Source organism: Chionomys nivalis, chromosome 18, assembly GCF_950005125.1.
Source record: "Chionomys nivalis chromosome 18, mChiNiv1.1, whole genome shotgun sequence".
NCBI lineage: Eukaryota > Metazoa > Chordata > Mammalia > Rodentia > Cricetidae > Chionomys > Chionomys nivalis.
In genome coordinates, this window is record NC_080103.1 from 37165018 (window position 1) to 37180645 (window position 15628).

Genomic DNA, 15628 nt, shown 5'->3' on the forward strand with positions numbered 1-15628 from the left:
ATACTTATAGCAGTTAGAGTGGACAACAAAACTTTCTTTAAATTTTTTACTGTTTTTGAGAGTATAATTACATTATCATCCCCCCTCCCCTTTTTCCTTCTATACAAACCATTCCATATACCTCTCCATTCTCTCTTTCAAATTCATGGTCTCTCTTTTTTTTTTTTTATTATTATTAACTGTTGTTACATTCATACGTACTGACACACACACATATCTATACATATACATACATATATTTCAAAATGCAGTCTGCCCAGTGTATATAATGTTACTCCTATGTATGTTTTTAGGACTGACCATTTGTTGCAGCCTCGTGGGCTTTCCCCTTCCACCTTAGCACAACTATATTGTCCTTGCCCACTCGTTCACACAGTCACGTTGATGAGACTTCATGAGTGTAGCGCCTGGCATTAGGAGACACAGTCTCCTAGGAAACTTCTTGATCCTCTAGCTCTCTTACATTCTTTCTGACTTCTCTTCGTAAATGTGCCTTAGGTGCAGGAGTTGTTTTGTAGATGTATCTGTTGGGACCGAGCTTCACAAATCTGAATTTTTAATTTAATTTTATTTATGTTTTAAAAAACAATATTTTCTCATTTTGCATACCAACCACTTCCCACTTTCTCCCCTCCTGCCACTCCCCCCACCTTCCCACCACCCCATCCCCCATCCACTCCTCAGAGAGGGTGAGACATCCCAAGAGGCGTCAACAAAGTCTGGCACATTATTTGGGACAGGACCAAGGCCCTCCCCACTCTATCTAGGCTGTGCAAGGTATCCCTCCATAAATAATAGGCTCCAAAAAATCAATTCATACAGTAGAGATAAATTCTGATCCTACTGCCAGTGACCCCACAGACTGCCCAAGCCACAAAACTGTCACCCACATTCAGAAGGCCTAGTTTGGTCCTATGTAGAGTCCCCCACTGTCAGTCTGGAGTCAGTGAGCTCCCACTTTCTCAGGTCAGTTTCTGTGGGTTTCCCCATCATGGTCTTGACCCCTTTGATCATATTATCACTCCTCCATATCTTCTATTAGACTCTGAGAGTTCGGCCCTGTGCTTAGATGTGGATCTCTCTCTGCATCTGCTTCCATCAGTTGCTGAATGAAGGTTCTAGGATGACAATTAAGATAGTTATCAATCTGATGACAGGGGAAGGTCAGTTCAGGCACCCCCTTCACTTTTGCTTAGGGTCTTAGCTGGGGTCATCCTTGCGGATTCCTGGGAATTTCCCTAGTGCCAGGTTTCTCGCTAAGCCCATAATGACTCCCTCCATCAAGACAACTCTGCATTTTGATCCATTGTGGTTGTCAGTAATGGTCTCTGTCAGACAGCAAAGCTTTAAAAGTAGGAAGATACACAGTGAACACATGCAACAGCACAGCCTTTGAAGTCCACATCACTTAATCCCCCCTCTTCTGGGAATGACTCACTTGCCACATTTAGTTCCTAGGAGTCAGGGGTGTCTCCTCTTAACTGTGTCTGTGATTGGTGACTAAACAAAGGCAACAGAACTGAAATTGGAGCCAGCCTAGTTGACCAGAAGCCAGAGGAGCATGGATAGCCTGAGCTCAAAACAGACAGACCCAAGAGATGAATCCCAGACTGGAGCATAGGGCCTCAGAAGGTGAGGACCAACCTAGGGAGTAAGCAAAAGAAAGGCAGACCCTAGAGCTGCTGTGTGAAAAGTCATTGGACAGAAAGTGGTGATGGAGGTAGATGTTCATCCCTTCATTTTCATGGACCTGATGGTTGAGATGAGACATCCACAATTTCATAGATTTGGTAGAAGTTATGTAAGAGTGAGCTTCTCTTTGTGTGGAGGGGGAGCTGGGATAGGTAAACCCTTTTGGCTGTGGCAACCCCAAGCCTTTTTCAGACTGCACATTCATATAAGCATGTAGTTTGTGTCTTCTGTGTATGTGCTGGCAAAATGGATGGTAACTGATGATCACGACAGAAGGCCAACCTCTTCCTCTGCCCGGCTGTCCCACAACACTGTGCTAAGATGCCCCACTGGACAAAGCTGTTGGTTGTCACACCTAAGATCCCCAGGGCCTATGCTGGATGAGAACCAACTGATCATGTTAAGTGATGACGTCACAAAGCAATGTGAGAAGTCGGTGACACTCCCGTCCCCCTGCCAGATTAGCACGTGGTCGTTTTCTATAGTTCTCATGGCACCGGTGTTGCTGCGGGAAAGTGGCTGAGGGCTAGCACTGACGTGTTTGATTAGTCCGTTTGCAACATACTAAAATTTCATTCTTGAACATGTGAAGCAGTCACGACTTCATGATGTCTGAATTTTAAGTTTTCATTTTGTTTGACATTAAGCTATCCTATTACAATATCTTAAGCAGGCAAAGGTAGATATGGGTACTCAGATTCTCAGAAACTCTTTCCCAGCCCATAGGTCTGTTATTGGTGGCGCTATTCCCCACCGCTTCTGTGTCAAAACTGGATGAAAATATGTTTTCTTTATGGAATTTTTTATGACAGCTCCTCAGTCATGTATTGATAGTGCTATGTGTCTTATCATATCGGAAAGAAATCACAGCCTGAAAGATTATATGGTTATTCATAAAAGTGTGGGTTTTAGCTTCACAGGAAGAGGGAAGCCCAACTGTTACCACTAGTGTGCTTTAATAAATATAGAATGACAAGAAAGACAGTTCTATATTAGCCTCGGGGCCTATGGCTAATAACATCTTCAGGTCTAGGGATGGAGCTGAGTCGATACAGTGCTTGCCTGTTATGTGCAGAGCCTTGGGTTCCATCCCGAGACCCACACACCTGTAAGTCCTGCTATGGAAAAGTGCTGCGAGTATCAGAAGGTTAAGATCAACCTCAGCTCTATAGTGAACTGAAGGTCAGCATGGACTACTACGTCTCAAAAAACAAAGCAGAACTTCCCAAGTTTTCAAATAGTGCTAAACAGTATCCTGAGTCTCTTGCCTTTTACAACCATCCGTGTCTGTTGCCGTTGTAGCTGTGAGTGTTGGGAATAATGAGGCAGGATGTAGGAGTTTTGCTGCTGACTGACTTAAAATAAAGGAAACTTTAAATGTATGATGAATTTATCTCTTTGGCAGGATAAATACAGACGTGCTTTTGAAGGAATAGGTACTTAATCCCTCCTCTTCAATTGCCTACTGTCTTTAAACGTAAAACGGTGAATTTGAATCACACCAGGTGATATGCATATCCATTATTATTAAATTCTCATTTTAGTGAAAACTAGGATTTACATAGATCATCATACTTTTTGGAGTGTCAAAACACGCTCCGGGTGGGAGAGTGCAGAATATCTGATGATTCACAGGAGAGCTCTAGCTTGATGACTGGGTAGGAGCAAAAAGTCAGGGAAGCTGCTCAAGGAGTGAAAGTGTGGAATTACAGTGTTGGAGAGTGAGCTGTGGTGGGCAGGACCATAGGAGAGTCCTCCCGCCGTTGCCGCCTGTTGTCTATGCCCTTGTGTATCCTCATCTCCATCATGAAGTTATGAATCTTGTAAGCATCTGACTTCCGTCTGCTTCCACATAAAACATTCTACTTGTGGAAGATAATGATAATAAGTACATTTTCAAAATTTGGTGTAACTTTCTGTGTTTACTTATATATTTTTAAATAATAATGTTTACATATAGTTAAGAATCAGAAGTTATTCAAGGCATCACAGCTTGAAGAATTTCCATTGAAAGATACAATGCTTTAGGTAGCGTAGACTGCTGTTTGTCGGTCTAGAGATAATGGTTTTAGTGCTCTCCGTACAATGCGGCTACTTCATGAAAACACTGCTTTTCTCACGTATGCATGTGCACACAAACACGCATGTGTGTGTACGCATTATTTTCTACAACTAAAGAAGAAAGTTTCTATGGGCAACAGCAGTTGACAGTTCTCAAAATATGACGGTTCTGGGGGAACGTCTGCACTTAGTGGATTTGTAGGGTCACATGTATTTTTAAATAAAACTAAGACCGTATTTATTTGCCTTTTGCAAACAAGCTGTGAATGTGTGTGTGGTGTGTGTGTTGACATGTGATGTGTCATGGATGCATAAGAAATGGCTAGCAGCATTGCTGGAATTTGCATGTCTTAAGGCGGTGGTACTTAACCATAGTTCCAATCTTGGTATATTTAGCACCGTTATCCCACTATGATAGATAGAAGAAGGGTTGATTTTTTTTTTTTTTGTATTATCTATGATGAAGAAATCAAAAGTTGTTAAGCTTAAACTGTTGCTGGTGCATCTTTGTAACATTCTACATGACGGCTGAACTGTATGAGGGAGCTCGGTGTTTGCTCAGGCAGATGTTCCACCAGCTGTTCCTTCAGCAACATCAGCGTTACTGGAGAAAACAGTTGACAAGCTAGCTGTGCTCAGTCAGACTCATGTGGACAGACATGATCAGAGAGCCTCTCATGTCAAGGAAGGCAACTGCAGCAGGCAGTGTTCAATGCTTGTATCATAAGCTTTAAAAAAAATTAATTAGAACTTAGGGATAAATGTATCTATCCGTGAGAGCTGACTGGTACCCCAAGCTAATGGTTCTTCTCATGAGAGTGGTGGTGATGTTAACAGATTCTACCTTTATGAAGGCCTATAATGAAATATGACATCATTAGGAAGATCTATATCATTTATTGAACCACTATTTTCCAATGAGAGTGATATCATGTGCTAATATTGTGTACGTCTTCCTAGGTTAAGAACCAAGAACAAAAACAAAAGATTTTAATATATTGGAATAAAATTTAATTATATTAGACAATATGTAATGTCGATAGTCCATTAGATTTAAACATTACATTTATAACCTCATTTGATAGGGGTCATAAATTTAATTTGTAAAGTGTCACCTTTCACATGACACCTAAGCTTTAAAAACAACAACAAAAAAACCTACCATATGTTGAATTTGGGTCTAATATTGAAGAACAATATTCATAGTTATCTGAGAAGCCCATTAAATTATGTTCAGTATATGCTTGTAAAGTAAGATGTTGGTCATACATTGAAACACCAACCAAATGGCACAGCAGACTGAATATCAAAGCTAACACGATGGTGTGATTCTTCATTTGTTGAACAGGAATCAAAGGGACTCACAAAAATGTAAAATGGATTCTCTATTTTCATTATTATATTTACCTGAGAAAATGGAATATGTTTCCCATGAAAAATATGGTGAACCGGCAGAGGAGGGTGGAGCTGAGCAACAGATGTGGATTGTTGGGAGTGTTACTGGCAGGGGGAACAGCTCACACATAGTGATGTAGCCAAGCCACTGTAGGGAGAACTCTTGATCACTCAGGAGCATCTGTGCTCTGCTAGGTGCTCCTCATCAGCACTGGTGGCATTGAGATGACTGCATCCTATACAAATTTGCTTATTTTGAGTGACTTCAGGTGTAATGAATGCTCGTCATCCTGGCACATGAGAGGCTGAGGCAAGAAGATCTTGAGCTCTAAGTCAGCCTGGAGTACAGAGTGCAAACCTGCCTCATAAAACCAGCAAATCCCAAACTCCCCTATAGAAAAAATAAATGCTAAACAAAATTCAAAGACAGAAGTGTTATTGTCTTGTGCCAGCTCCATTCTGTCCAACATTCCAAGTGTGCATTCCGCTGTGCTTTGTACCTTAGTAAAACACCCAGGCAACACAAGCTACACAGCACTAGGTTGCTGCAGTAGGTACTTTTCACCTAAATGCGGCTTCAAATGATCACTGTTTTCAAAAGAAATCAAAAGATGAATAAGAGCAAAAAGCTTCATGCCATCTGTAAGCTGCCTATTATGCCTTGACTTACTGTTTTTGGTTTTCTTGTAATTTCTAGTTTCTCTGTCATTTTTCAACAGATCACCAGAAACTGGAAAGGGAAGCTAGAATCTGCCGTCTTTTGAAGCACCCCAATATTGGTGAGGAAATATTTTCAATGCTACTTAAATGATATATGTTATATACTGTATGAAACTAAAGTAGAAATGTTAATTTCCATAATTAGAATATTTACAACTACTTACAAATCTCTTGATCTAATCTCTTGATCATGGTTACATTTGATTCTTCATAAGTTTATAAATGCATCTATATATTATTGAATCATTCTTTTTGATACAATTTTTGAAGCAAGATTGAAATTTTTAAAAAATATTTCAGTTAATTAGCTTCACCTTCTTTTTGGGAAATAAGCATAACAATGAAATAAATATTGTTTATTTCCTGTTGTACTGAACATTGATTGCACATTATTAGCCAATGAGCGTGCTGAGAATAATTTAGTAATGCCTGACTTTACTATTAATATTATTATTATTAGAAGAATAAGTAATGTCTGACTGTGACTTATTCACATTATTTTAACATGTTTTGATGTCTGCAATGTTAGCTCATAGTTTCCCTCAGAACATCTCTGAAATAAAAATGATGACCTTTTACCCAGTTAGGAAAGAAGTTGTAAAAACAGGTATAACTTGTTAAAATTTGTAGCTATATTTTTTTAAAGAAGTAATGATTCTACATAGACAAGCAGTGTAAAAACAATCAAACAAACAAAAACCCCACATCTGTTAAAACCGTTAAAGAGTTTAAAATTGAGAAAGAAGAAAAAAAAAGCACAACGAACAATGATACTATTTGGAATCTCAGTTTATGTGTGAGTGTAATTAAGAATTGTTCAGCCACTGCTGGTGAAGGATGGAGAGAAAGAGGCTCAGTTGCCTCTCACTTGCCCTGCCCCACTGAGAGATTCCAATTCAGAGATGACCTCCTGAGAAGGAGCTAGTCATGTGGCCTGCTGGAACTAGGAGATAGTCATTATAAAGAGAGGGGGAGGGGGTAAATAGCGAAGGGGAGGACCCGAAGGCAGAACCCTGCCCTCTGAATTCCACCAGCGTTTGTTTTCGAGTTGGAGGAAATAGGAGCGATTGAGTTTTTTTGCTCTATCTTAACTGTTATAATTGCTGGGTCCCTAATTACCTAATCCAACTCTCTTGTATTTGCTTATGTGAAGAACAGTGATTTAGAAACAACACTAGCAACTATCCCAGGGGAGTAATCGACTGCCAACAAACAAGGGATGTTTTAGCCTGAAAGAGGCATCAGGGTGGAGCAGGCCTTAATCCCACTCAGGAGTCAGAGGCAGGTGAATTTTTGAGTTCTAAACCAGCATAGGCTGCATAGTGAGACTTTGACTCAAACCAGCACTAAAGTAAATAAGTATGAGAGAGCACTTGAGCTGGAGAGAGCGGCGGGGTGGTGCCATCCAGCAGAGCTTCCTGCAGCTGCTGTTCCCTGCTGTCTAGACTGCACCAGGAGGGAGGCCCAGAGAGTCCTTGATTGCCCAGCAGCTGAGATGCTTAACCTCAATCTTATTACTTGCTCTTTTTCACTGCCTTGTTTATTATATCATTTAAAATTCTGTTGCATTTTGAAATTTCAAGAAAACAAACACTGTTTTTGACAGTTGTGAAATTTTTCTTTTTTCATTTCTTTTCCTCTTTTTATTTTTTTTTCCCTTAGACAGGCTCTCAATGCATGGTCTGAAGCTCACTATATATAGACCAGGTTGGCCTGGAAGTTACAGAAATCCACCTCCTTTTGCTTCTCAGCTTTAGGATTAGAGGCATATTCCACCAGAGAGGCAAGGCTTGAGGACTTAGAGTAAATAAAAGTGTTTTGTTTTTCCCTAAAGAGAAACATTTTAAATAACTTCAAGTCATTTAAAGACACAACCTTTCTTCAGTGCTTTTTAAAACACATGTTTTTTTCTGATTGTAAAAGTAATTTATAAACTTGGAAATAATGTCAGGAAAATATAATGATAATTAAATAAGAAACCAGAGAAAACAGTTTGTAATATTTGTTCATGTTTCTGACTTTTTATATGAACCTTCCGCATGGCTAACTTTCAACCTTCTTCAGTGTGCGTTCTCTTAGATTGTCATCATATTGTAAGAAGTGTCCCACTCAGCATGGTGTCTGGAGAAATGAGTAATAGGCTAGCAGTGTGCTGGGCTGTCACAAAGGCAGGGAAGCAGTAGTCAAGAGACATAATGTCTCTGCCTCCCAACCTCTCATTTGAGTGTGTAAACAAGCCAACCTCCTGATAATGTCATAGAGATTCCTTATGCTTGCAATTGATATAAGGTAATTGGATATGTGGAGACTGAGTGGCTCCGGTAACAAAAAAAAAAAAAAAAGCAGAGACAGATGCAAGGTAGAGATGAAGACAGATTTTACCCAGAACTATTATACTATGGGAAAGAAGTGAGCTGCACAGTCACATGCTAACATGCAGCTTGACTGACCGGATTCTTTTTTTTATTTTTTATAAAACAATATATTTTTCTCCACTCCCCTCTTTTCTTCCCCCCTTCCCTTTTACCCTCTCCCATGATTCCCATGTTCCTAATTTACTCAGGATATATTGTCTCTTTCTACTTCCCATGTAGATTTAGGTACATGTATGTCTCTCTAAGGGTTCTCTCTTTGTTGTCTAGGTTCTCTGGGGTTGTGAATTGTAGGCTGGTTTTTCCTTGCTTTATGTCTAAAAGCCACTTATGAGTGAGTACATATGATATTTGCCTTTCAGGGTCTGTGTTACCTCACTCAATATGATGTTTTTTAGATCCATCCATTTGCCTGCAAATTTCAAGATGTCTTTTTTTCCCACTGTGTAGTACTCCACTGTGTAAATGTACCATATTTTCCTTATCCATTTTTTGGTCGAGGGGCACTTGGGTTGTTTCCAGGTTCTGGCTATGACAAACAAAGCTGCTATGAACAGAGTTGAACACATGTCCTTGTAATACAATTGAGCATCCTTTGGATATATACCCAAAAGTGGTATTGCTGGGTCTTGAGGAAGGTTGTTTCCTAATTTTCTAAGAAATCACCATACTGATATCTAAAGTGGCTGTACCAGTTTATACTCCCACCAGCAATGGAGGAGTGCTTCCTTTACCCCACATCCTCTCCCTCATAAGCTGTCAGTGTTTTTGATCTTGGCTGTTCTTACAGGAGTAAGATGGAATCTCAGAGTTGTTTTGATTTGCATTTTTCTGATGGCTAAGGATTTTGAGCATTTCCTTAAGTGTCTTTTAGCCACTTTAGATTCATCTGTTGAGAGTTCTTTGTTGGCAGGGCAGTGGTGGCGCACGCCTTTAATCCCAGCACTCGGGAGGCAGAGGCAGGGGGATCTCTGTGAGTTCGAGGCCAGAAAAAAAAAAGAGTTCTTTGTTTAGATCTGTACCCCATTTTTAAAAATTGGATTATTTGTTTTTTTGATGATCAATTTCTTGAGTTCTTCATATATTTTGGAGATCAATCCTCTATCCTTTGTGGAGCTGGTAAAGATCTTTGCCCATTTTATAGACTTGGGGGAAAAAGAACATATTCAACAAATGGTGCTGACATAACTGGATATCAATGTGTAGAAGAATGAAAATAGATCCATATCTATCACCATGCACAAAACTCAAGTCCAAACGTACGAAAGACCTCAAAAAAAAAAGAAAAAAAAAAAAAACCACACTGAACCTCACAAAAGAGAAAGTGGGAAGTACACTTGAACGCATTAGCACAGGAGACCACTTCCTAAATATAACCCCAGTAGCCCAGATACTGAGAGAAACAATTAATAAATGGGACCTCCTAAAATTGAGAAGCTTCTGTAAAGCAAAGGACACCTTCAACTGTTCAACTGACAGGATTCTTTAGTCACAGGCAGTCCTCGGATGAGCAGCATCGAGGACAGCGCCTGTTTGAAAAGAAGAGTTTATCTAGGGTTTGATCAAGGAGAGCATATTTGTCACTGCCTGAAAATGGCTTGTCCCGCAAAATATGACTGTGGTGATCACATTGAAAGTAACATGTAAACAACTGTGGAAGCTTCATGAGCACACCCAGGGGACAGTTCAGAAGAGAGACCTTCTCTTGTCAGCAAGAGTGAAGGGAGCAGCCAGAAAAGAAGGGAATGAGTGAGCGGCTGCGTGGGTGTCTAGTCTCATGGGACTGCATATGCTGGCTTAGGGAGCTTGGCTCTCCTTCTAAGTAAGTACAAGGGGAGGCCAGTAGGCCAGTAGGAGGATTTAAATCTGATTGCCTTTGCCTTCTGTGTGGAAAGCAGATTTATAGCCAAGTGCTATATATATAGTCAGAGATCATAGTCTCCAATGTGTTACAATTCTAGCTTTCCAACAACAGGCCAAAGATTATGTAATATAAACTCATTTGTTTGTTTTCATAATTGAGGAAATATTGTTTGAGTCTCTGATATAATAATTCAGTCATAATTCTTAAATGAGTCTGAATTCTCAATTGCCTAAGTCTTCAATTTCCTTTATAAAGAGGCACTGGCATTTAGAGATGCTAACTCGAGGATTACAAAGATATAGGTGGTTTTGTTCCCTTTTTAAGCAACAACAACAAAATTGAGGTTGTGTACTTCATATAAGTTCCTCTATTTATAAGCACGGCATTAAATAATAAATTTCAGTTCCTAGGTAGGCACTGTGGAGCACACCTTGTAACCCGAGTGCTTCGAAGGTGGAGGCAGGAGGATTAGGGGTTCAAGTACATCTTTAATTACATAGTGTGGTTCAATGCCCTCCGGGGATGCATGACACACTGTCTCAATAACATAAGTAAACTAGGTCGAATACTGAAGAAAATCATCTTAATATAGAGCTGTTTCAAGACATGTTCTGTCGCACAGGTATTACAGGACACATACAGCAGGACAGGAAGTTCTACTTGCTGACAAGTGTTGACTTAATAGAGAGATGTTCCGCTCCCTACAAAAATGTTTTAAAAGGCCTCCTATTGCTAAGTACATTGAGAATCTACATAATCTTATTTTCCTAAACCATAAGCCTTGAAGTTTCCTTAGGAATGGTTTAAGCCTACTTTAGGTTCTTCAGATAGAGACTGAAGGTTCTAGTACCTAAGCATATGCAAAGGTCACACACACAGGGCCCTCATGGGAGTGGTTTGTCTCCTCCCTCCCCTGCCTCTGCTGGTTGGAGGCTTGCACTGCAAGCTGATGCTGTGACCCTCCTCCTCCTAGACCTTCGTGATCTTCACATCCTCCCATCCCTCAAGTTCCCACAAGACATTATCAGCAATGGTTTTTGCGCGTGTGTCTTCTTGCTGTTTTAGCAGATCACTTCGTCCAACTTGTAAATTCCATTTTTCCATTCTACTCAGCCAGCATTTGTCTTCCAGCTTCCTCAAGTTCTGTGGAGAACTAGTGCGGCCAGACACTGTGACTGTCAAGCCAAAATAATGCTGTCATTACTTTAAAAAGAATAAATAACCACCACTGTGGTATTTATAACTTTGAACCCTTTGGGAAAAAAAAGTAACACAGAGAAGACAAGCAGAGTTGAGTAAATACTGATTAGTCTCCAAGAAAAGGAATAAAAATGATAAAATTCCAGTGGTCCAGAGGCAGCACTGAACTTTTCCTTTTGGATGATTGAAATTCAAAATCTCCAAAAGCAACACTTCCCGGTCTTTCCCGTGTGATCATTCCTTTGTTATTGGTTATTTTAATATCCAAAGCATTTTATTTACACAGTGGGAATAATTTGTACTGCTGAGCTACTTTCTCTAATGATTTCTGACAGGGAAAAGAAGGTCACATATTGCTTAGTATAGAAAACAAAGCTTACTTCTTTTATGCTTAACTTTTATTTGATTAAATCTCACCTCTTTATCTTGATTATTTGGTGTGAAGGGCAAATTTCCTATTATATATTACTGTCTGAAGAATTGATTGTCTTTTCCAATAAATGTGAAAAACAGCAGGAAGAGACTTTTCCCCTTAAAATAAATGTTTTCAAAATTTATTTTTATCTGCATGCTTTCTCTGCCCTTCCCTTCTTTCTTCCTGGCTCCCAACTGCTCCATCTCCTTCCATTTTTCCTTCCCTCCCTCACCTCCTCTCTTCCTCCTTCCTCTTTCTTTTTCCTTCCTTTCCTCTGTCTTCTCTCCCTCCCTTCCTTGTTTATATCATGTTGCACCAGCGTTACAACCTTTATAATACTTGATTGAAAGTGAGATTTGTCATCCTTATGTAGTCAATTCAGTAGAAAGGCAATCCGAATAGAAAAGATACTCAATATGATACTTCAAAAGCTATTAAATGATAATCTGTTAATCTGAATGTGAAGTTACTTGCTTCTTTGTAGAGAAAGTTTTTTTTTTTTTTTTTTTTTTTTTTTTTTTTTTTTTTTAATTTTGGATTTTTTCGAGACAGGGTTTCTCCTAAGCTTTTGGTTCCTGTCCTGGAACTAGCTCTTGTAGACCAGGCTGGCCTCGAACTCACAGAGATCTGCCTGCCTCTGCCTCCCGAGTGCTGGGATTAAAGGCGTGCACCACCACCGCCCGGCATTAATTTTGTATTTTTATAAAAATTCTTGGAACTGGTAATATAATTTATGCATATTAATATTATTGTGGCACTGCCCTACCAATATTTCTGTATTATTGACAGCTAACAGAATATTACCTCTCACAAACTATCACACTAAGATTGGAAAATGGGCTTAATAACCACAAATAAATAGTGTTGTGTTGGAATTCCAAGGAACTTTGCCGCTAGAATTAGTAATAAAATTGTGTTCCTAGGCACTGATCTAAGGGCAATCTTCTTGTGCATTCTGCCCTTTAGTTTTTATAGCAAACACATGCTGTTGTTGGAGGTCTCTTGTTCATTTCCCAGACTCCCAAAATAATCACACAGAAACTATATTATTTGCAGTACTGTTTGGCCAATAGCTTAAGTGTATTGCTAGCTAGCCCTTGCATCTAGAATTAACCCATTTCCATTATTTTATATGTTACCATGAAGCTCATGGCCTATAGGCAAGGTTCCAGCACATCTGTCCCCAGCTGTGACTGCATGGTGTCTCTCTTAACTCTGCTTTCTTTCTACCTGCATTCAGTTTATAGTTTTCCCGCCTACCCAAAGCAGTTTCTTTATTAATCAATAGCAATCACAGCCTACAGAAGGAAATCCTACACCAACATGCCATTATTTTCTCAAATTTATAGACAAAAAATAGGAATGAAAGCCCTTAGAGATTGCAGAGTTTAACTTTGTCAGGTACAGAGGGTTGGAATCCACACGTCTGTACTCTAGTTTCACAACTCAGATTTTCCATGTTCCACGTTGGTGCTACCTGCTGTAGCAGTCTGTGTTAGTCACCCAAATCCACACATCTGTGCTCTAGCCTCACAACTCAGGTCTTCCATGCTCCACTTTGTGCTACCCGCTTGTAGCAGTCTGTGTTAGTCACCCAAATCCACACATCTGTGCTCTAGCCTCACAACTCAGGTCTTCCATGCTCCACTTTGTGCTACCCGCTTGTAGCAGTCTGTGTTAGTCACCCAAATCCACACATCTGTGCTCTAGCCTCACAACTCAGATTTCCCACGCTCCATGTTGCTACTACCCACTGTGGTAGTCACCCTGTCCTTTCAGACATATAAAAAAGAGTCTTGATCGGGGGAGGGGGAGGGAAATAGGAGGCAGTGGCGGGGAGGCAGAAATCTTAAATAAATAAAAAAAAAAAAAGAGTCTTAAGATTTTATGGAAATTGTTTGGACCAGTTCCTTTGCATAGATAAATTACTGATTTGGGTCTTTATCTTTTGCCAGAGGGAAATACCAGCATTAAATTATTTAGACACTAATGATAAAGACAGATTCTATAGACCCAAGTACAGTCAGAGGAATGGCTTCATTTCCTCTCTTGAAATATTCTTTCATGTGTTTCACTTAAGTAACATTTAAAATTCATTTTCTGTGAATTGACATAAAAATTATTTAGTATACTTATATATTACATTTAAAATCTTTTATAATTCGTTTTTTAAACTTTAGAATTTTGGTAATGAGTTTATTCACTAAATATTTTAAAAATAGTAAGAAATTTTTAGTAGCCTGAAAACCAAAGAATGTGGAAGTTTTGTGAGTATATTATTTTGAAGTATTTGTCTTTCATCTGTTCTTCTGAGAAAATAAATGAGTCTTTTGTGGTTCTTTTTACAATTATCTAAGAAATCTTGCATTCTTTAAATATTTCCTTTGTAAGCACATCCAAAATTATTGCCTTTGAAGCATCAGTATTTTGCCTATTTACATGCATTTGTATGGGACATTTATTATTAAAAAAAGCTTTTATCTTATCTATTTTTATATACATAGAACTGGTGAAACAACATTGTATTTTAATTAGCTCTTAAGTGTTTCTTAAATGATTTCAAAAATGCAATTTCACCACTTGTTAATTTGTTTATAATTTATTAGATACCATTAGATGGGTTTTATATACACATTTGATTTGGGAATTAAAGAAAATTAGATCTGTGTGAGTAATGGTACAAATGTGGCAAAAAGCAAACAGATGAAAGTGTATAAATAGTTTCAGAAACTGTCAACTGTTTCCAGTGAATAGAGTTTTGATTGAGTCTGGTAGCTAGCCAAATCACTAACTCTTACTGCTAAAGTACTGAAAGACCAGGAAGATAGAGGGGCATATGCCTTGATCCCAAGTAGAGAGCCAAGAGTTACTTATGGAACTATAATGTAGTAACAGTGACATTCTATAAAGAAGCTGTTAATTAGGTGTCGGTGAAGTTGATACAGTTTAAGAATATTAAAGTTGTAAAAGTTCTTATCATTCCCAAGTACAGAGAACTGGAATGATTTATTTTTTTTTTGTCATCCATGATGGTTGACTGGAAGTAATAGTGGAGAAATTCTACCTCCTAAAGGAAGGGATTTGATCTTTAACCTGTAGAAACTGGGGAGTTTACTAAAAATGTAACAAATTATCACTTTTTCAGAAGAATGCATTGGTAGTAAAAGACCAAGGTGTTTGGCATCAGGAGAAACTGATACAGAGCACACCACACCACATAACTGCTCAAACTTCTGGAAATGGGTGGCAACAACTATGATTGTCCCTCCTGGGTCAAAAGTGAGAGCTCCTCAGTGAGAGTCAAGTCAGATGAGTCTCAGTATAGATAAGGAATGCGAATGCATCCATTTAGATTCTCAGTGTAGATAGCGAATGCATCCAGTCAGATGATTCTCAGTGTAGATAGCGAATGCATCCAGTCAGATTCTCAGTGTAGATGATAGCCAATGCATCGAGTCAGATTCTCACCATAGATAACAAATGCATCGAGTCAGATTCTCAGGGTAGACAGTGAATGCAGAAACAGCACCATTCAGTCGTGACTTAGTATAGTCTCCCTGCTCTTCCATGCCTTTGCAAACTGCGTCTCAAATTAGCATAGTTGCTTAAATGTGTATGTTTGCATACTTGTGTTTTATTTCTGTGAGGTAAAATTGCACGGAAATCTAGAGAGCATTAATCTATATTTCCTGAGTCCCCATTACATACAAGAGGCAGTGAATGTGGGTAAGTTCATCAGCGTTGTAGTATAATTAGGTTTTAGTACAGACCGTAGTCAGATAAGAAGACTGATTAATAAACAAAAAGTTTTATAAAGAGCAATAGCAACATTTTTCTTAGATTGCTTTCATTCTGGATATGCTTAAAGCAGACTTTAAAGCACCTATTTTTAAATTTTAAATATATATG

General features: G+C 39.0%; 1 protein-coding gene across 12 annotated transcripts in view; it reads left to right on the forward strand.

Annotated features, from left to right (window-relative positions):
• Camk2d (calcium/calmodulin dependent protein kinase II delta) overlaps positions 1 to 15628 on the forward strand; it is a 258045-nt gene that overhangs the window by 78808 nt on the left and 163609 nt on the right. For all 12 annotated transcript variants that reach the window (XM_057793575.1, XM_057793580.1, XM_057793579.1 and 9 more), the window contains exon 3: positions 5868 to 5927. In XM_057793575.1, the coding sequence (XP_057649558.1) occupies positions 5868 to 5927 (60 nt within the window). The remainder of the gene's footprint in view (positions 1 to 5867; positions 5928 to 15628) is intronic.